The following is a 22,250-nucleotide window of genomic DNA, read 5'->3' as shown; positions in this document are numbered from 1 at the left end:
GGAGAGCATTCCAGAGGTTAGGGCCAGCCACAATCTTTGCCCTGTCAGCCACAGTGCACAGCCTAGGGGAAGGAGTGATAAATGAGCCTCAGTGGAACCTAATGGACGGCTAAGTGTGTAGGCTTGGAGAAGATTAGAGACGTAGGGAGGCGCCAGGCCATAGAGAGATTTGTAAACAAGTACTTTAAATTGAATACAGTATTTGACTGGGGGCCAGCATTGTTACTGATGTGCTCAGAGAAGTCTTGCAGCTGAGTTCTGAACATATTGTGCTCTCTGCCATTCCAGAGTGGCTCCAGCAAAGAGAAGGCCAGTAAAGTAGAGTAACCTGGATGAGATGCATTTTGAATTGTTTCCTCAGGTGAAACAATTCAGTTTTGGTGATGTTTGTGATCTGTGTGTCAAAGCAGAGGTTGGAGTCCAGAGTTCCACCAGGGATTCTGACCTCAGCAACAGGTGAAGCAGGAAGGGACCGATAGGAGACTTTATGGAGTGTGACTGGGGAGGCAATGAGGATGACCTTAAACAGATCCTCATTCAGTCAGTAGGTTAGAGAAGGGTCTCTGGCCCAGGACTCAGTACTATCAGTGTGCTGTGCAGCAGGTAACAACTCTGAAGTCACAAGTCCCTCATGCATAGACTGTACGTCATCTGCCCATCCACCCCCCCCCTCCCCCATTAAAAAGGCTTAAACGTGTACACGAACAGATTTCCGTCCTGTAACTGTTTTGTGTCACTCTTATGTTAACATTCACAGCCCTAGTACGATTGTACAGAGCTTTGTTATTTATCCATACCACTGCTCAACATGGTACCAGTTTGCCGGTCACAAACCGTTAGATGCTCAATAACCGGTATCCACTCGCCAACAGTATATTGCTAACTGTTAGCGGCGGGGTCGGACATAAGACGGTCAATAACTCGATTCTCCTCCCATGCTTGTATACTGGATCAAGGACAGCAGTCCCATTAAATGGCCTAGTCGAGCTATAACCGTAGCTCCAGTTACCTGTGAATGAAAAATGTACTGTTTGTGAGGTTATGTAGATAGTAGGGCTGTCAAAATTATCGCGTTAACGCAAGGTGATTAATTTCTGGAATTAATGCGTTAATTTTTTTTAGCGCAATTAACGCATGTGCAGAGTGATCCGCCCCGTACATCCCACCGGCTCTGTACTACAGCCACTCAAACGTTGCGGCTGACCCAGGATCAGTAGCTGCGCGCAGCCAAACATAACAGCACGCTAGCCCATGCCGTGTTTTAAACTGCTAACGCTCACGTTTTTGTCGGGGGCATAGATAGTATATAAAATCAACTGCCGCGGGTGACAGTTGATGTCGGGAGCAACAGGAGGAGAAACATTGTCTGCTCTGTTCAGAGCCCGCGAAGACACAAACGTCTGCAGTTTTCAGAGGTGTGTGTGAGTAGACACAAATGAACAGTCCCCTAGGACGTGTTCGCGCGTACACACACACACACACACACACACACACACACACACACACACACACACACACACACACACACACACACACACACACACACACACACACACACACACACACACACACACACACACACACACACACACACACACACACACACACACACACACACACACACACACACACACAGTAATCAAGTTGTATTCAAGAATTCACAACCTATAGATTCACCAAATAAATGCCATTATATAGCCTATATTTGCCCAAAGACATAGTAAAGAGACAGACCAATTGAATTATGGTGTGGTAGGTACTAGGTATATATTTTTGTTTGATTTAAATTTATTTTCAGTATTAAAACCATCATTTGGATTTTCAATTAATAAAAATTCTAATTTTAAATGTACATCCACCTTCTGTCATTTATCTTTCCGTTCCTACAACAATATACAGAGAAAATTCGAATTTTTCGGGCATATTTCGAATGGTAAAATTAATCGTGATTAATCGTGATTAATCCACAGAATCCTGTGATTAATCTGATTAAAAATGTTAATCGTTTGACAGCCCTAGTAGATAGTGAATAGTAATGGACCAAGAACAGAGCCCTGAGGAACACCATGGTAAGCGGGAATGTGGGAGGCCAGAAGCCATTCACAAAGCGGTTTTCTAGCAAGGTAGGGTTTGAGCTATGATAGTGGCCTGACTGTAACACAGAGTGGTTTTGAACTGGTCCATTAGAGGATTATGACAGACTGTGTCGAGAGCAGTAGTGAGGTCTCAGATTACAAGTCAGTCAAGTTTGGAAAGGAATGGGAGAGTGGAGAAAGGTCTGTAGCCTGGACCAATAGTCACGAGAATGGACATGTGAATATATTAGAAGCAATTACATTAAAAAAAAAAGTCCCAAATCAGCGAAGCCCACCTGAAAACCAGCGCCCACTTCTTCAGCAGAGTTTCATTGTACTGGTCTCTGACCTCAAACAGCAGGTCAAACAGCCGATTGACCGGGAAACCATAACCCTGTTCACATATGCGCAGACATGACAAAATACAGAAAGTTTGTTAACATCAGTCCTTCTATAAACTTAAGAGCCATAAACTGTTGATATAAAAGCAGAGCCCTGAACTAACCTGTAGTGTGTCAGCGAAGATGACTATGAGATTCTTTAGCTCCAGGACCAAATCTGGGTCATCACAGTATGACTGGGGAGAACAAAACATCTGAATCAGCCAAAAACATTTTTTTAAAGTTGCATGTGAGGGAAAATATAAGGCAATAGGACTAACAATAATCTGGTTATCACTTATAAAGGAGAGTTCTTGATGGCAGTTTCATGATTTGTGAAGTACTGTTTTGTTTAATTCACAATTTAGACTTTGTGTCCGCCCGGTGTGCCAGATGGTGATGGTGAGAATGCAATCATGATGGAGGTGTAGGACTGTCTTTGGATAGGTTGAACTTATTCAGATGCGACACAGACGGTATTTCCTCTGCTGTGCTGTCATGGTGAGGACTAGGGATACAGTGCATAAACCCACAGTACAAAGCTGAATGCACATTTGGAAGTCAAGTGGTGCAAAAACCAAAGGCACTGGTCTATGTCCGCTCTCACCATATTGTTTACAAGTAGGCGATTATCATCTGTGGCTACACCAGGAGAACACACATTCAGTTGTGTGTGTGTGTGTGTGTGTGTGTGTGTGTGTGTGTGTGTGTGTGTGTGTGTGTGTGTGTGTGTGTGTGTGTGTGTGTGTGTGTGTGTGTCTACCTGAATGGTTTGTGTCAAAATCATTTGAATCATGCGTGTGTGTGTGTGTGTGTGTGTGTGTGTGTGTGTGAGTGTGTGTGAGTGAGTAATAGACACACGTAATATAATGTTCATAATGTATATAATTGTCATATGTGTTTTGTCTGTTTTATTGGACTTATTGTATCTTACTGATACTTTGCTTTAGCAACATTGTTTTTCTATTTGAAACTTTCATGCCAATAAAGCCAATTTGAATTTGAATTTGAATTTGTGAGTGAGTGAGTGAGTGAGTGAGTGAGTGAGTGAGTGAGTGAGTGAGTGAGTGAGTGAGTGAGTGAGTGAGTGAGTGAGTGAGTGAGTGAGAAATTTATTTTTTTGGCTTTTAAGCCCAAATACCATTATGCGCCCTAAAAACTAAAAACACAGACTAAAAACAGTCAAGGAAGAGCCTGTGCCTTTTGGAATATTAACAGTGCTCATTTGCACTTGAAACAAAATTCAACTGAGCATGTTTGCCCTCTCAGGAAGGATACGCAATCTTTAATGTATCTTAAGTGTTATTATATGATGCGCCCTTACTCTGAAAGGGCAACGTGATGACGTCACTACATTCAAGTGAAGGAACCCTTTCTTTATACAGTAGGTCCGTGGAAGGAGCGCCTCAGGTCAAACTGTCATGTTGTACGTTGTTGTTGAACTGACTGCACAGTAGTCAGTCATGTATTCAAGAAGAGAATAAATACGCCATAAAGGCTAAAAGAGAATGTATCGCTTTGCTTATTCTTCACTACGCCAGCGACGAGGAGTCACCGCTCCATCTCAGCTTTACAATGTACGCTGTTCTTATGTGCAGCGCGCTGTTTATTATTAATATAATGGCCCGTCATCAGACACACGTAGCGGATGGTTTTATACATCGATCGCTCCATCAAGTAATCCAGGGCAGAGCTTTTTGTATGGGCAGAGATCGTTATTTTAAGTGTATCTTACTGTCTTTATAAAGTGTCTTGTTAAACGTTTCCTTATCACCGGACCGCCGAGTCCCGCTGTGTGTTGTTTTGGGTTCGTCTCCACCGCCGTGCGTAAAGGCAGCATGATAACAGCTGATGAACGAGAGTAAACAGCAGGCCTTAAGGCAGCGCGCAATAAATCCTTTTTTTCTTTGCTTTATGCTGCTCTCGCCTTTTTATGTATCTCCCCCTTTTATCAGCCCACACCTAGGCCTACACACACGTTAATTCTCATACATTTTATGTTCAAATCCAAGTGATGGGAAATTCTGGTGCCGACTAGTAAGACAGCGGACGTTTAAACGCTTAACCGTCAGGATCGCAGTCTGCGCGCTTGCTTATGCGTGTGTCGTTTGACGAAATGGAAACTTTACAATTGCTGCAAGTGGCCATATTGCGCCACTATAGCGCTTCTGCCTCAACGCCATGTTTGCTGCGTTCTGAACCAAAACAAAGCAGCATGAGTATGAAGTCATGACGCATTTGCAACGAGCGGAACCGTTAAGCAGGACCGTTAAGCAGGCATGTTAACGATTCCAAGGAATTGGTTCACTAGGCACCGGTTCTAAACAAGAACCTGTTCTCGATTCCCATCCCTATGTCTGCATGTAAAAGTGTTTTCTCTTGTAAAGGCATAACATTACATAGTAAAATCGTCTCTCATCTGCAATTAGGCAGTTATCATGGTAAACTGCGTACATGAGGTGCTAGAATAGAAAGCCTGGCAGGTGAGGCAACAGATACTAAGGGGGAAGGGGCTTTCCCTCCATTTTTCTAGAGTGATTTATGACCCTGAAAGCAGCACAGACCAGTCTCTTAACACTGACACAAGGATCCTGTCCATCACAGGAGTGTATAAATCAACAGAGTACACTAGCACAGCCTGGGATTTGACGTAAAGCAGCCATCGCATTGTTTACGTGGACACACACAAACACACAGCGACAACAGCAGCAAATCAAAGAAGTGGCAGCTATGTAGGCGGTTTTATTAGTCTGTATATCTACTTTGTTCTGATCCATGCTATATCCTAGGTAAATATAGCATGATGTTTTATTCATGCAGTGTTTACTATTAAAAGTAGGTATTTTCTTAATAATGTCAATGAATATATTTGGAAGGGAGAAGTGAGGGAGTTGGTTTGTTAAACATTTTAAGAACAAAACAAAGCACCCTGTATGTATCATTTAAAGTGTGGAAGTTTTGACACTGTATTTAAAGTGAACTGGCTGGCTGTAGGCTGAGCACGCAGCAGTTGTAAGGGAAATACAGTGTTAGGGGCCACTCACACTAGGGCCGCGGCCCCGTGCCCGAGCTCATTTGCATACTAAGTCTAGAACGTTTGGCTAGTGTGACCACGCCATCTGTATTCCAGCACAGAACAGCCCCTTGGCCACGGCACACTTGGGAGAGGTGTGCCGTGGCCAAAGTACAGATGCTAATGAGATGACACGCGCACAAGCAAGCGCACAGGCGGTGTTCCTGGCGTGAATTTATTAAGGATGCATAGTCCGTTAACGTCTGCTGCCTTACTAGTCAGCACCAGAATTGCCCACCACTTGGACTTGTAGCTACATAAAATGTGTGAGAATTAACGTGTGTTGGCCTAGGTGTGGGCTAATAAAAGAGGGAGAGAGCTAAATAGGTGAGCACAGAAAGCAAAGCAAAAAGGTTTTCGTGTTTACTCACGTTCGTCAGATGATTTTTTTCTTTTTCCTGCCGTCAGCTGTCATAATACTGCCATTACACACGGCGGTGGAGACGAACCCAAAACAGTCGTATAGCCTACAAGTAGACTACGCTCCAAATCCTAAACGCGCACGGTGACGTAGCAAGGAGCAATCGTGCCCAGGCCACGAGCAGTGTGAGCACAGGCCAGCAGGGGAGAGGGGAGGGGGTGAATCATGCTGGAGCACGGAACAGGCAAATTTGCCTAGTGTGAGTGCACCCTTAGTGTGGAGCTGCTTGTGTCGGGGCTGGAGGCCAGGGGGGAGACCAGGGCCTTTGTTAGTCTGCTCAACCCACGCTGTGCAGCCCATTCTCCGGCCTGTTAGCATAATCCTCTGGCTCATTTACAACTGACTGGATCCCAGCAGTCAGGAATATGCCCTCTTAATCTGCTCTTATTGTTGCAATCTGTCTGTCATTAAGGCCACCTCTTTGGCTGCATGCGTATGTGTGTTTTGACCTCTTCTCTCAAGAGTGACATTATTAGTGTGCTGTGGGTTCACTGACCCCTACAGTGCTGTGTGTGTGTGTGTTTATCAGCCAGTGAATAAAGGTTCCTTCAAGATAAATAGAATCAAAACAGGCTCTATTATCTCTATTAACTCCCAACACTTTCCTTCTCATCACAGTCCACGCTCTGCTGGCTGGCTGGCTGGCTGGCTGGCTCTGTGTGTGTGTGTGTGTGTGTGTGTGTGTGTGTGTGTGTGTGTGTGTGTGTGTGTGTGTGTGTGTGTGTGTGTGTGTGTGTGTGTGTGTGTGTGTGTGTGTGTGTGTGTGTGTGTGTGTGTGTGTGTGTGTGTGTGTGTGTGTGTGTGTGTGTGTGTGTGTGTGTGTGTGTGTGTGTGTGTGTGTGTGTGTGTGTGTGTGTGTGTGTGTGTGTGTGTGTGTGTGTGTGTGTGTGTGTGTGTGTGTGTGTGTGTGTGTGTGTGTGTGTGTGTGTGTGTGTGTGTGTGTGTGTGTGTGTGTGTGTGTGTGTGTGTGTGTGTGTGTGTGTGTGTGTGTGTGTGTGTGTGTGTGTGTGTGTGTGTGTGTGTGTGTGTGTGTGTGTGTGTGTGTGTGTGTGTGTGTGTGTGTGTGTGTGTGTGTGTGTGTGTGTGTGTGTGTGTGTGTGTGCCTACAGAGTGTGTACGGAGTACAGCGATGATCTTGGACAGGGCCATGTTCCATAGTTCATCAGTGAAAGCTCTGGTCACTAGCCCCCGAGTGGCATGGAGGATGTGGTCCTCCACTACAAAGAACCTAATGGAACACACACGGAACACCCACACCACTCAACACCTTTTATGTATCTTCACATGTAAATGAACAAAACTGACTTACTAACTAGATTAGACACACTAATGTGTTTTAAAGTTCAGAAGATTTGCATATCAAAGATTAAATTGTGGGTTATGACAATGCTGTGACAATAGGAGGAACATCTTACCCTACAATCTGATTGAAGTATTTTCTGTAGCCTTCCACTGTCTCATGCTGAAAACCAAGACACACACACACAAACATGTTTACACACTGTGTAAAATAATTCCGATAGCATAACAAGTCATTGTAAGCTATCCAGTCAGAAGACAATGAAGTTCATGTAAGTGAAAGCGTGTACTGCAATTTGCCATGTTGTCTTTTTGATACTACCAGGGGAAACAAAGACATTTGTTGACGATAATGCTACTATATTAGCCACTGGTTACAATGCAGTGAGTGTTGTTCATGTGTATCTCACCATGTTGCCCTGAGGCTGCAGTACAAGTCGGGCCTGTTTCTTCCTCTGCTTTCTGTAATAGTTCTCAAATGTTTCTCGGTCACCCTGAAGACACAGACAACAACACATTTCAATAACTTCCCCAAACGTTACTGACAATGACCAGTAGCTAGATCACTGACCAGTAGCTAGATCAAGATTCTTTGTTGCAGTCAGAAGCCAGATGGACTTTATATTTATGTCCAGTTTACAGTATGTGTATAGGAGAAAAACTATTGTTGCATTGTCATAGAACATAAAGAATTAAGGATGCTCGAGCAAAATGGATATGGATATGTCCAAAAATGTATATGCAAAAAGGGAAAATATACCTTTTCCAAATCATGTGAGTACAGCACCCTCCACTGGAAAAGCTAATGTGAGCAGTATATGTAATATTCACTGAGCTACTGTATGAGCAGAGCTGAGGGAAGCAAATCAAACTCAAATAGAGGAACTAGTATTAAGTATGATCAACTTGATGTGACTGTGCTGGAAAAATCACCCGTCCGTTAAAAGTGAGTGAGTGTGTTGTGTTGTGTTGTGGTGTGGTGTGTCTGTGTGTGTGTCTGTGTGTGTGTGTGTGTGTGTGTGTGTGTGTGTGTGTGTGTGTGTGTGTGTGTGTGTGTGTGTGTGTGTGTGTGTGTGTGTGTGTGTGTGTGTGTGTTTGTGTCAGAGAGGCACCTACCAGCACGGTGTAAATGTGTAAACACCTGTAGACAGGTGAAAAGTCCACCAGGTCCTGAGCTGTGAGAATCTGTCAGACACAGATGGGAAAATATTATTACTGTCAACTTTAGTCAAATGATATGACATACTTTCTGTTTTTATGCTTGCAGTTTTATTATGTAACATGAAATCAATAGCTTTGATATCTATTGCCTAGTTTCCACTGAGTGGTGCGGTGCGGCTTGCACTGTCAGAAGTTGGGAGGGAACCAAAATAAGTGAACCGTGCCGATCCTATTTTTTGTAAAAGCGCAGTTTGTAGATTGGTCAACAGAATCATCAGTTCAGTGCAATAGATAAACCGCTTTGTGTGATCTCCATGGCAAGAGTGGAGAGTCTTGTGTGCGCAGCTCTTTGTTCATGTGTTAGGTTTTTCTCTTCATTGAGTGAACCAGTGGCCTACATGGTCCTTTTACTATGATGTCACCATAGTTACGTAGCTGCCACGGCCAGTGCCGTTCAACACCTGTGACTCATAGACTGTTTATACTCTGACTGTGGCTATCAGCGTCTGGCATAAACCCCACCTACCAAGTAAGGGTGCTGTCTGCAGTGGAAACACAAGCCAGGCCTAGTGTTACTGTGCCCAGCTGAACTACATTTTGACACAGAAGGCTGAAGGCATACATCGTGTTCCAAATTATTATGCAAATTGGATTGAAGTGTCATAAACTTTACATTTTTAGTTTTTCAATTAAACTCATGTATGATATTGTGTCTCAGGACGCCTTGGATCATTGAAATTAATCTCATACACCTGTGATAATTAGTTTGCCATGTGAGCCCAATCAAAGGAAAACTACGTAAGAAGGACGTTCCACATTATTAGGAAGGCCAGATGTTTCAAGCACTATGCGAAAGAAAAAGGATCTCTCTGCTGCCTAAAAGCGTCAAAGTGCAATACCTTGGACAAGGTATGAAAACATTAGATATTTCACAGAAACTTAAGCGTGATCATCGTACTGTGAAGAGATTTGTGGCTGATTCAGAGCACAGACGGGTTTGTGCAGATGAAGGCATAATGAGGAAGGTTTCTGCCAGACAAATTCATTGGATAAAGAGAGCAGCTGCTAAAATGCCGTTACAGAGCAGCAGACAGGTATTTGAAGCCGCTGGTGCCTCTGGAGTCCCGCGAACCTCAAGGTGTAGGATCCTCCAGAGGTTTGCAGTTGTGCATAAACCTATTATTCGGCCACCCCTAAACAATGCTCACAAGCAGAAACGGTTGCACTGGGCTCAGAAATACATGAAGACTAATTTTCAAACAGTCTTGTTTACTGATGAGTGCTGTGCAGCCCTGGATGGTCGGATGGATGGAGTAGTGGATGGTTGGTGAATGGCCACCATGTCCCAACAAGGCTGCGACGTCAGCAAGGAGGTGGCGGAGTCATGTTTTGGGCCGGAATCATGGGGAGAGAGCTGGTAGGCCCCTTTAGGGTCCCTGACGGTGTGAAAATGACCTCGGCAAAGTATGTTTAGTTTCTGACTGACCACTTTCTTCCGTGGTACAAAAAGGACAGTGCCTTCCGTAGTAAAATCATCTTCATGCATGACAATGCACCATCTCATGATGCAAAGAATACCTCTGTGTCACTGGCTGCTATGGGCATAAAAGGAGAGAACCTCATGGTGTGGCCCCATCTTCCCCTGACCTTAACCCTATTGAGAACCTTTGGAGCATCCTCAAGCAAAAGATCTATGAGGTTGGGAGGCAGTTCACATCAAAACAGCAGCTATGGGAGGCTATTCTGGCATCCTGCTAAGATATTCAAGCAGAAACTCTCCAAAAGCTCACAAGTTCAATGGATGCAAGAATTGTGAAGGTGATATCAAAGAAGGGGTCCTATGTTAACATGTAACTTGGCCTGTTAAGATGTTTTTGATTGAAATAGCTTTTGATTTTACTAAATATGACCTTCACATCCTGCAAATTCAACAAATGACCATTTTTATTTCTTTACAACCTATAAAATGTTTTGAAACTCTGTTGTGCATAATAATTTGGAACGGTGCATTTTGAGTTTTTTATTTTTGAAAAAAATACCGTAATCATTTGGAGGTTTGTTCAATACAATTTGAATCATACTTTAACGGTTGATGACTTAAATTATACTGACTGTCATTTGCATCGACTATTTAGGAAAATCTGAGAAAAATATCATTTGCATAATAATTTGGAACGCACTGTAAACTGTATAACAGTACAACTCACATTAGAAGGAACTCCACATCCAAACTACACACAATGTTTCTCTACCTCTTCATCCCCCTCCTCCTCCTCGTCTCCTGTGTCGTCGTCTATCACCAGGCCGTTGTGAGAGTGAGCGTGTGTTCGTCCGTTCAGCGAGTACAAAGACTTGGTGTAGTGGTCTGTGTGGGCCTGCTTGGCTACTGCACTGTTAAAGGTCCTGTGCTGCTGGGCCTAGGAGGGACACAAACAAACACACACTCAATAAGCTGATTATTACCTTTTCAGAGCTCTTAAGTGAATTGTGAAGAAGCCCGTTTGTCATACCTGTCTCATGGCAGTCTCTCCAACCTTGTCGGAGTGTTTTCTGATGCTCTCCAGGAAGTCCTTGAGGTCGGACATGGAGACCTCCTTGATCTCCTCTCTCAGTCGAGGCAGGTTTTCAGCCATGATCTGGCAGAACCTGTAATGGCTGACCCTGCACGCAGCAAAATCCAGTCCGCTTATGTCCACTTCAAAAAACTGCTATTTCATCTAATCAGCAATACATTATTTCATAAGAAAAGTGTGACGAAAAGTGAAAACTGACAAAGTGTAAACAATCATGAAAATCTTTCGTACTGCAATCATGTTTATAGTGATTCTGAGCCATCAGCAAAGAACAACTGAGCGTCATAAACATCTGTACAGACCGAGTCTGAGTGTAAAATATATGTTCTATTTCGTACCTACTGACCGCCAGAGGTGGTGCTTTCAGCACTGGACGTTCCATCGCGCGCATGCGCAGGTCGAGATATGATACCAAAAAAGTCACCTGTGACACCTGGGTTACCCGGGAATATGTATATATTCCGGAAGTCACCAGAGGATCTGTTCCTTCTATCTTCTCGCGGAAGCAATCAGGTCGACGACAAACAGGTTTTGTCGTGTAAGGATTTGTGTTAGCTCGTCGCTTGTAGCCTTGTAACCTAAGGGTTGGTGCCTCGATTGGTTGTATCACTTCGTCCACCAGAGGCTGCGACATGCTGTTTTGTTTCGATTTGCGTGCTGGCTCGCGTCAGTAGGACTACCCTTATATTGCGTCGGTTGAGTTAAGTGCATGTTTGTTGTGTCTTCGGCTACCGCGGCAGCTAACCTCCTTCCCCGCCATTGAATCCCGGTGGCGTAGTACCTTTCTTTCTATGTCCATGCGTAGTACTTGCTTGCTAGTAGCGGCTTTTCACCGTCGCCTTATTCTAGCAGCTGTACGCTGCTGTTTTGCTCGCCGGTTGGAAGTCGGTCCAGAAGTCGCTTCACTGTTGTATGTTAGAGCTGTGTCGCACCATTTGTGTGCCCTCACCTAAGCCTTGCGTAGCATTGCCTACTTTCTTTGCTTGCCAGTGGGTGAGCCGTGCCACACACTATGCATGTGTATTGCTCGTGTTATTTTAGCCGTGTCACACTGTTGTGCGTGTAGGCTACTGTAATGTGCTCGCCAGTGGGCAGCATAGTTTTACACCGCCACTGTATTCTAGCGGTGTCGCACCGTTGCTCTCGCTTAAGCACGGTTGCATACATAGTTTGCTCGTGAGTGAGCGTCTTGGGTTTCCAAGTGTGCCGTCACTGTGTTATTTTAGCTGTGTGAGTAGGCTGCTGTAATTTGCGATTGCCTAGCCTTCGTTTATTCACTCCAGTGTGCTGCTTGGGTTATTTAACCCATTGATGACTATGGCAATCTAGGATGCATGTCCTTAATGCCTGAGGGTTTTCTGAAAAAATAGTACGAATTGTCAAGTCTACCAAAACCTTAATATCTAAGCCTGTGTAGCACATAGAAACATGAAATAAAATACATTTAAAGGTTAAGGTTCACAGGTTTTATTTAAACATGCTCCCGTAGCGCTTACAAACCAACAAATCGTCAAAATTAGATGAATTAGAAAATTATTAAATATTGTTAATAAATAGATGCAATGTGTTGTGTGATTTTCGTCAGTAGTCTATAGTAGACCTTGATTCTGCGCACCAAACGCCACTAACTGTTCTGTCGCCGACATAGCTGGCGTATTTTTATTATTATTTTGTTTTATTTTTTTATTGACATGATTTTCGGCAAACCACACAACTTTTGGGTGGTCACGTGGTCTTAAAAAAATCAACAAAACCCACCTCATGTGTATTTGAACCAATGACAGTGCATTCTATGCTGGGAATGCCATGAAAATTAGATAAAGTAATAATGCTGCGCGACGCAGCATCAGGCAGGAGAGCCAATGTGGCATCGCGCAGCAGCCGTCATCAATGGGTTAAAGCCGCTGACAGTGCCATGGGACTACAGATGAAAAATTTACATTTTCAACCCATGTATGATCAGGTGTTTTATTAACTTGCACTGTCCCCTTCTTAAATAAACTGAATTGAATTGAACTGTGTTATTTAAGGGGCAGCATTGTTGCTTGGGTGTGCTCTCGCCTGAAGCTTGATTGCCTAGCCTACTGTAACTTGCTCGCCAGTGGGCGGCATAGTTTTACACCGCCACTGTATTATTCTAGCTTGGTTGCTCTCGCCTAAAGCACGATTGCCTAGCCTACTGTAATTTGCCCTCCAGTGGGCGGCCTGGGTTCCCCATGAGCCGCTGTAACTGTTTTATTTAAGGGGTGTTGCTTCGTTGCGTGGGTGCTCTTGCCTGAAGCTCGACTGCCTAGCCTTCTTTAATTTGCTCGCCAGTGGGCGGCATAGTTTTACACCGCCACTGTATTATTCTAGCAGTGTCGCACCGTGGCTCGGTTGCTCTGGCCTGAAGCCCGGTTGCTCTCGCCTGAAGCCCGGTTGCATACCTTAATCGGATGCATATTTTAATTGGCTCCACAATGGGCAGCTTAGGCCTTCCTAAAGTCGCCGTCACTGTTACTTTTAGGGGTGTCGCTCCATGCTCTGGTGCTTGCGCTTGAAGCCCGGTTGAGTAGGCTACTAATTCATTTAGTCTAGCCTGCTAAATTGCTGACATGTTAAACAACTATAATTGTGACGCCCTCATGGCCTCCCTACAGTGGAGAATGGCCATGACAAGTGCCCTGCAGGTCTCAGGGTGAGCACCTGAGGGAAGCACTGTCAGATAATCCATGCATGAACTGTAGTTTCATGCCTCAGGCACTGAGGCTTGCTAGGTAGAAGCTCTCCTACTAGCCTCCAACCAGCTCGGGGTACCAGCGGCAATGAGTAGCCTTGCGGCTGTGCATCCTTCCTACTCAGGGGATGACAGGCTGTCCACAGCTGCGTCCTGTAATCTCTTACAGGTGGACAGCTCAGCTAGAGGGTCAGTGTCCGTCCATGACTTGCCAAGTATTGGGTTAGATGAAGCTCTGGTTTCATCTGCACCTGCAAATGCCTTTTTTTCGGCAGGCCCTCAATTCTCCGTTTTCTCTGTGCCTCCCTCTGAGCCTTACTTCACAGAGCTCCGTATATGCTGGCCAGATTTAAGGGCTCTCTCCCATCACAGAGCTCTGTCAGCCATGCACAATGCTGATAGTTAGGGCTTGGACTGGTTAGCTCCGATTGAGCCTGCTATAGCATCCCTGGTTGTTTCCCCAGACGAGGCTCTGAGAACCGTTGTGCGCTGCCCTTGGCCCCAGTGCCGGATTACAGGCTCTGAGAACCGTTGTGCGCTGCCCTTGGCCCCAGTGCCGGATTACATACGATCTCCTTACTAGGAGTTACGACATTGCTACCCGTGTGGGCCGTCTTGGGAGTTTGCTTTATCACATAGTCCTGGCTCTGTCGCAAACCATACAGGGGTCAGGTGCTGGTCACTCAGCACAGACCCTCAGGGATGCTTCACTGCAGACTTTGCATTATGACTAACGGAGCTAGGCAGGTTGATGTCAACTGTGACGTTGGCGCGCCGCCAGGGTTGGCTGGCGCAGTCGTCCCAGTCGGAGGTGTGTCAACTGACCCTCCGTTCTCTTCCAGTGATCCCAGGCCAGACGTTGGGCCAGCTGCTCTTCAGGCCCCAGAGCGAAGTGTTCAGTTTGACCAGGCTAGACAGTAGTTGCACGCTGCGACGTGTGCCTCTGCTTGATTCCAGGCCGGGAACCTCGGTGGTACCCCGTGCCAATAGCTTCAACCCCGTTAAGGTGGACAATCAAGGGGCCAGTACTTCTCAGCACATTCTGAACAGCGCAGTAACACCGCGCTACTATATGGCTCTATGCAAACAGGTGGAAGTGGTTTTCACAGTAGTGCATGGCACATGGCGAAGTCCCAGGGACTTGCTCATTGATATTGATACTACACTTTCTGCAGTCTGTGTTGGGCAACAGGAGAGCTGCTTCCACCCTGCACATTCATGTGGCTGCGATATTGGCCGCACATGCAAGGGTGGATAACCAGACAGTAGGGGCCCACTACCTAGTCAGGCAGTTTCTATAGGGAGGCCAGAGGCTTCATTCAGCCACCACGACCCCTCAGGGCACCAACATGGGACTTGCAAGTAGTCCTGAGGGCCTTAGGGTTACCCCCATTTGAGCCGCTGAGTCAAGCAGAGCTGACGCGGCTGTCTTTGAAGACGGCATTCCTCCTTGCCGTTGCGAATGCAAACGGTCGGTGAACTCCATGCCTTGTCAGTGAGCCAGGCGTGCTTGCGCTGGCATGTAGAAGGGTCAGGAGTGGTGCTCTCGCCAAATCCATCCTTCCTATCCAAACGATTGTCTCCCCACCATGTAAACCAATCGATCGAGTTGGCTGCGTTTAATCTCCTGGGCTCACCAGGGGGTGCAGAAAGAATGTCAGACCCACTGTGCCCGGTGCGGGCGCTTAGGGCATATGTTGTGGCAACAACCAGCTTGCGTAAGACAAATAACCTCTTTGTCTTTTTGTCATAACTCTACCCCTTAGTCAACATCAAAAGTGTCTCAAGAATGGGTTGAAAATTGACACATGCGCGTGAACGCAACTCTGTAGCAGCTGTTAATACCGTTCCCGTTTTTTCAGAAATGAAGTGCTTTATACCTACTTTAGATAAGGAATACACAATATAAAATAAATAAATGGACCAAAATAAGGGAGAAAACATGCAATCAGAAACAAGTAATAAAATAAAAATATGATCAAAGTTTAAATGACTAATGATATGAATAATGATAAAATTATCAAAGCGTAACATATAGAGAATAGTAGTCAGCTTAAACAGATGAGGTTCCAAATAATGAAAACTAGGTTGCAAAATGTAGATACATATGTGTATTCGTGCCTTGTTATTGGTGCATATGGTCAAGAAGATGGACTCTAAAAGAAGCTTCAGGTAGCCTTGAAGCAGCTGACACTCGCGCCTCACTGGGGTGGTGAAGACAGCTGCTTAGATTAACATGGGCTTTGGAGACCCTCTCGGTACAGACGGGGAACGTCACCAATGGAATTATATTATACTTGTTGTGAAGCCAAGCTGTCTAAAAACACACTGCTGACTTTACAGAGGAATGATTAAAGTGTTGAAAGGACCTGGACAGTTATCCTACCTGGGAATGTAGACCTTCTCCAGCTGCTCCATGGTTTTCAGTGCAGCATAGTATCTGCAGAGACAGCTTCAGTTAGAATACAATCATGCATGTCTAAGTTTGGCCATTTTTTTCAAGTCTGAAACAATACTAAGGTGACCGTGTACATATTGAAACTGTTTTTGTTTGCTCTACTGTTATTTGCTGTTTTTACTGGGCCATTGGAATATCTAAGGGCGCACTCACACTAGTGCCGTTTGCCTGTTCCGTGCTCAGCACGATTCAGCACGATTCCCCCCCCCTCCCCACTCCCCCCGCAGGCCCGTGCTCACACTGCTCGTGGCCTGGGCACACTTGCACCTTGCCTACGTCACCGTGCGCGTTTAGGATTTGGAGCTTCTACTTGTAGGCTATACGACTGTTTGTGAATATTTTCATCCGGCCAAATTTGCATCAAATATTCCACTTCCACATTAGAGCAACGAGAATCCTTAAACTATTGTTTTTTTTTAAATGTAGCCTTGACGTAATAGGTCGCGGTGGACAGTCTCATATTTGTGCAGCACGGCCCGTCATCAGACCATATGTATCCGGATGGTTTTGTACACATCGATCGCTCCATCAAATCCAAGTCAGAACTTTTTGTATGGGCAGAGATCGTTTTTTTAAGTGTCTTTATAAAGTTTCTTGTTAAACCTTAGTGTAGGCTATACTGTTTCCTTATCACCGGGCCGCGGTGTGTTGTTTTGGGTGCGTCTCCACCGCCATGCGTAAATGCAGTTATGACAGCTGACGGGAGGAAAAAGAAAAAAAATCATCTGACGAACGTGAGTGAACACGAAAACCTTTTTGCTTTGCTTTCTGAGCCGACCTAATTAGCTCTCTCCCTCTTTTATTAGCCCACACCTAGGCTTACACACACGTTAATTCTCACACATTATAGCTACAAGTCCAAGTGTTGGGCAATTCTGGTGCCGACTAGTAAGGCAGCGGACGTTAACGGACAATGCATCCTTAATAAATTCACGTCAGGAACGCCGCCTGTGCGCTTGCTTGTGCGCGTGTCATCTCATTAGCATCTGTACTTTGGCCACGGCACACCTCTCCCAGGTGGCCGTGGCCAAGGGGCTGTTCCGTGCTGGAATACGGTTGGCGTGGTCACACTAGGCCAAACGTTCTAGACTTTAGTATGCTAATAAGCTTTGGCACGGGGCCGCGGCCCTAGTGTGAGTGGCCCCCAATGCCTCGTTTCCACTGAGTAGAGCGGGTCGGGTTGGATACATATATTTATATATATTCAAAAATATTTTTTATCGATTTTGGCAAATTATGAATGGTTTTCGCAGCATATAGGAATCACGATTTTTACATGAATGGATTTTTTTCACCACCCCAAGTCAAGAGCAAGCAAAAACTATTTCAATGTACATAGGTACCTGACAAAGGTTTCAAAACACATCTATACTTTAATGAGAAGTTTACTTTTGTACGCACCAGGGCTTGCAGAGAAGACAGTGTGAGTTTGTTCTCTATGCCTATTAAGCCACACGTGTCAAATAGATATTGTGGTCTTTTATAACGTGCAAACATCACAAGGGTTCAGCCCTGGGTCAGTATGTTGAGCTCCCATCATTAGGCTGATAGACAGGCTATGAAGGGATCTAATTGATCGGTCAGTGAGTGTAAAATGCGTTTTATTCACATGAACAAAAGAGGGCCAAATAAACTGTAGAGTGAAAAGCTTTGTCAGTACAGAGCATCGGGACAAAGGACACACAGGCTGAAAGTGGCACGCCATTGGACAGAATGTGACCTGGGCATCAGCACATAAAATAATGGAGAACTTGTGGCCAACAAACTCATTCCAGCTTATAGTAGGTGTGTATAGGCCAGGTCATTAGACAGCATCGTCTAATTGCCTTGTGATTGGCTGTGGGCCATGACCGAGCTGCAGTGAGGGGGCGTTGTTGTGAACAAGGGCCACTGAGGGTCAATTGTCCTGCCAGTGAATGGCCTTTTCCTTTGGTGCACAGTAATGAACAAGAAAGGGTCATTATCTTGCTGTCACAAAAAGGCATGTCATCTGCAGCCAAACATCAAGTTCATGGGGTAAAGATGAAGTTCAAACAACCCTCATAGCACTGGATGAGCTGAATGAACGAGTAGGAAATTCTAGGAATCCTTGTCAATACTGGTTGACTGGTTTGGTACTTTTTTAATTACTTTCTCCTTTAAGCTAAAAGGAAGCATGCTTATTTGGATTGTACAGCATTAAATGTATAGCTTTATTCATTGTTAGTTACACTCTCATATACTTCAAAGTAACAATTGAACGGCCATTATCGATGAAATCCCCATGATCTGTTCTTTTCTAGAAATAGATAAATGCTTTGCAATTTCACAATGGAAGTAAAACTACGTTTCCACCAAAACTACCAGACTGGTGAGATGAATAGTGGCGCTGGCGAGGTGCGCTATGTGGCTGCTCTGGTCTGTTAACATGGGCAGAGGACAGATTATTTCTCTGTATATGTTAGTGGAGAACAGCGGCCATCTGACAGTAAAAAAAAGAAGAAAAATAAGAGGCAAGACTACTGAGCTGAAGTGTTGTTTCGCTGCCGAGCACACTGTTTGGCTGCTACATAGACTGTACAAATGCCTGCCGGGGGAAAAAAAGGCAGACACAAGAGCAGCATCTGCATGGTGTGAGGCCCGGGCGATAGTGGAGTAGGATCTGTTTCTGTGGTAATCATAGTTGTGGTTAGCCTGGTCCTACCAGACCATCATACTGCATTTGTACTGAAGGTCTGGAATCGCTCAATTGACAAACATTAACTCACTTGAAGGCGGGTGTCTGTTGAAGTTTAAAACTATTGGATCTGCCCAGTGCCACTCTGGATCTGCCAACCAATCGCATAATGTTTTGGGCTTGGCGTTATGCATCGGCTTCTGAGACACTCCCTCTGTTCGCTGAAAAAACTGGCTGGAGAAAACCTAAGAATATACCGCAGACCCAGACTGACTACTGAAGGGAAATGAAAATTGAGCGGAAGTATGAAGGCGGGCAATGCCAGGCTAAGTTCTGGTAACTACAAGTTCCTAAATCTGTGCAGCCGTATTGTTCTGTAGTGCTATAGTATCATGCTACATGACAGGGGGGTGTGGTCAGCTGTGGTCTGAGATGTGGCATAGCTTTACAGTACTACGGTCCATCATATACAGTATGTACAGGGTGAGAAAATAACGCTGGCGAGCAGGGACACAGCCAGAGAATAAGAACCTTTGGAATGAATGAATGTAAGGATGTTTTAATATCACAGTCACACAATGATATCAGTGACAGATGAGCTACTTTGTGAGATGGATACCTTTTGGATTCGAGCTGCTCCTTTAGTTTGCTGTACATTTCAAGCACTGAAAAGGAAAAAGAAGATGTGGAAACACAATCAGTAGCTGGCTTTGTTTGGTCGAAAGTTTCATAAACAAAAATGTCCTTATTCAAACCCAAGTATGATGTCATTTTTTGGAAAACAAGAAAAAACAAATTCTATTTGTTATCGTTGGGCTCATTGGCCCTCATTTATCAACCGTGCGTAGACCAGAAAAGAGGGTGTACGCACATTTCCACGCAAACTTCGGCATTTATCAATATGGACGTGAGCGTAGGGTACGCTCAAATCCCACGCCAGCTCTCAGCTCGTGTACGCAAGTTTGTAAACAGCATGGACTCGCAGTGCAGGCTGTGCCGGGTAGCCGATGAATTTGTTGGACAATTATTAGAAGATAATACAAATGCAGTGTTTGCTCAGACCGAAATAAAGATATTAATCACTTAGAAATGTGCAGCTTATGGTGTGCAACTGAGTAGGAGCACTGATTCAATAGTGCGCACACCGGCCACTTAGGAGCGCTGCATGGGACTGCGTAAGGGCAGTTGTCTCCGTCTGGAGCAGCTGGGGGGACACTGAGGCACGGGGGCTGCATTCATTCAAAATGTTAGCCTAAGTATTAAATATGTAGGCTATAGTCTACAAGTAGTACGCTGATCTTTATGATAAAAAATACACGGCACAACATTCAGCTTAACATTTTATTTATTTGACGCACTTTTAAGATGGTAGTTCCTCTTTTAATGTGTCATTGATCGCTTAAGCGAGCGATTTATTTCCACCGTTAACCGGCATGTTTTTCCGATCTGCTGGTGGAGCAGGACGGTCGGCGCTCTCACAGCTGATCGTTGCCGGGTCGGCTTGTGCAGCTGACGGCCGGGCTGACCACTCGTGCCAAGCGCTTGCTGTCATACAGTAAAACGCAAAATGTGTTATTTTTAGTTTTTACAACCCTTTTGAGTAGTGCTATCTAAAAGGGCCAATACATTCTAATCATTCAAATCTCTGCATACGTGTATTTCTTTCATGGGGACCATCATCGGACAGTTGGTGCGTCTTTTTCTCCTCTACCACTTAGGCTATATAATATTATGCCCGCACCTCCAGTTGGTTGCATTTCAGAGCAGCAACATGCTTTTTAAGTGGCGATGTTTGAGTCAGACCACTTTTTCTTCATCTATGTAAAGAAATGGCGACATATAATTGTACAAGCTGTTTTATAGCATTTGAGCGATACTGAAGTAAACCTGAAATGCAAAATCCTCAGCTGGAGATCGTTTGTTGTCAACACCAACGCTGTTGACCGCAGCAGTTATTTCCTTCCTAACTGCTGCCTTCTGTTGTTCTTTGATGCCGCTTGTAATGCTCCGAAATGAAACTCTTTTTTTTCTACTTTCGCTGTTATTCTGTCAATTTCTACTTCAGAGAAGTTCCTCTTCTTTGCCGTAATTCACATATCCATGTCGTAAAACCTCTGGGCGAGGCCTCTAAACAGAAAAAATATAGGGGCGTGATACAATTGTTTTCAGCCGCCGCATTTATCAATAATGGCCTGGCGTACGCCGAGATTGGCAAGATACGACTGTTTGATAAATCCCACGCGATACCTGGCGTAGGGAGGTATTTGCGCCAGAATCTGCACCAGTTTCCACGAAAGTTTGATAAATGAGGGCCATTGGAACTGACTGGCCTCCAATCATCACTAATATCCCTCATAAGAAGCTTCAAAAGCTTATGTTATCTGACTGTTGAATGATTGAGTTGTCTTGGTTGGGAGAGCCTTCATAAGCTTTCCTTAAAGGCCTACTTCTGTGATGTCACAGAAAGAGAAATGTAGGGTTAGACAGTGAGACCACAAAACACTCTTTCTGCCTTTTCTCAGGCTAGGATGATCCGATTTCAATTTTCTTTGCACATTTATACTTCATAGGATCTCCGAGTTCAATACACCTTCATATTCCAACCGGTGAAGTAGGCCTTTAACACTTAAATAATTGCAAACGCTTCCATCGTGGCAACCACCTAAATACCTGGGTGTCTATTCAACTAGTTAGAAAGACTTCTCACTCAAAATCCCCAAGGTTCCCTACAAGGTGTAAAGCTGTATGTATTATTGGAACAAGTACATGTTAATGTACTCCAGTGGGACCCATATCTTATTAACACTGGACTCAAAGTGAGTATTGCATTCACACATGCAGTGATGCTACCTGGTATACAAAGATGGAGCTTCTCCACAGTGGTGGCCATGTTTCTCTGCTGGATGCGACAGCGAATCACTTCCTCTGTCTGGGCAGTCACCTGGGGGAAGGAACACACAATTACCCCTTTCACACCAAAAAGAACCATGAGCCAGTTCTGGGCTGGTGCTGGGGCCAGTTCAAAACTGGTTACAGCCTTATCCCAGTTATGAACCGGTTGGTTTCACACCGACCAGAGCCAGCCATGGAGCCGGCAAGAGAGCAACGTCATGACGTCACTGTAAATGTGTGTACGTCGCCCAACGTCGCTGCTCTCGTGGCTAACACTAAAGCTAGCGCTAGCTTTAAGCACAACAACAGAGGCGGATACGTTTTATTTTTTACACGTGTTGGCTCTCGCTTTGCTTTGTTAAGGAAACAAAGCACAGCGTATTTTCGCCGGTCAATTTGATCGCTATGTTCGGTAATTATGTTGTGTTTACGTCTCGTAGTAGCGGTGTTTTTAAATATGGCGGGCATGAGGTTTGAGTTGGTCTGGTTGGTCAGGATAATCCCTCCCCCCCGCCGCAGGCAGCCTTTTTATTTCTCACACTGGCA

General features: G+C 44.9%; 1 protein-coding gene across 1 annotated transcript in view; it reads right to left on the bottom strand.

The window, feature by feature from the left end:
• exoc6 (exocyst complex component 6) overlaps positions 1-22,250 on the bottom strand; it is a 72,137-nt gene that overhangs the window by 31,660 nt on the left and 18,227 nt on the right. Inside the window, exons 4-14 of the mRNA XM_080049069.1 lie at positions 21,663-21,753; positions 19,432-19,477; positions 16,085-16,138; positions 10,920-11,070; positions 10,662-10,826; positions 8,365-8,433; positions 7,659-7,742; positions 7,365-7,411; positions 7,057-7,177; positions 2,581-2,652; positions 2,372-2,469 (exon numbers count right to left, since the gene is read on the bottom strand). Coding sequence (XP_079905195.1) covers positions 2,372-2,469; positions 2,581-2,652; positions 7,057-7,177; positions 7,365-7,411; positions 7,659-7,742; positions 8,365-8,433; positions 10,662-10,826; positions 10,920-11,070; positions 16,085-16,138; positions 19,432-19,477; positions 21,663-21,753 — 998 coding nt within the window. The remainder of the gene's footprint in view (positions 1-2,371; positions 2,470-2,580; positions 2,653-7,056; positions 7,178-7,364; positions 7,412-7,658; positions 7,743-8,364; positions 8,434-10,661; positions 10,827-10,919; positions 11,071-16,084; positions 16,139-19,431; positions 19,478-21,662; positions 21,754-22,250) is intronic.

The sequence above is a fragment of the Ammodytes marinus genome (genome assembly GCF_949987685.1).
Source record: "Ammodytes marinus genome assembly, chromosome: 20".
In the NCBI taxonomy this organism is placed as follows: domain Eukaryota; kingdom Metazoa; phylum Chordata; class Actinopteri; order Uranoscopiformes; family Ammodytidae; genus Ammodytes; species Ammodytes marinus.
This window is presented reverse-complemented; position numbering and strand designations above follow the sequence as displayed.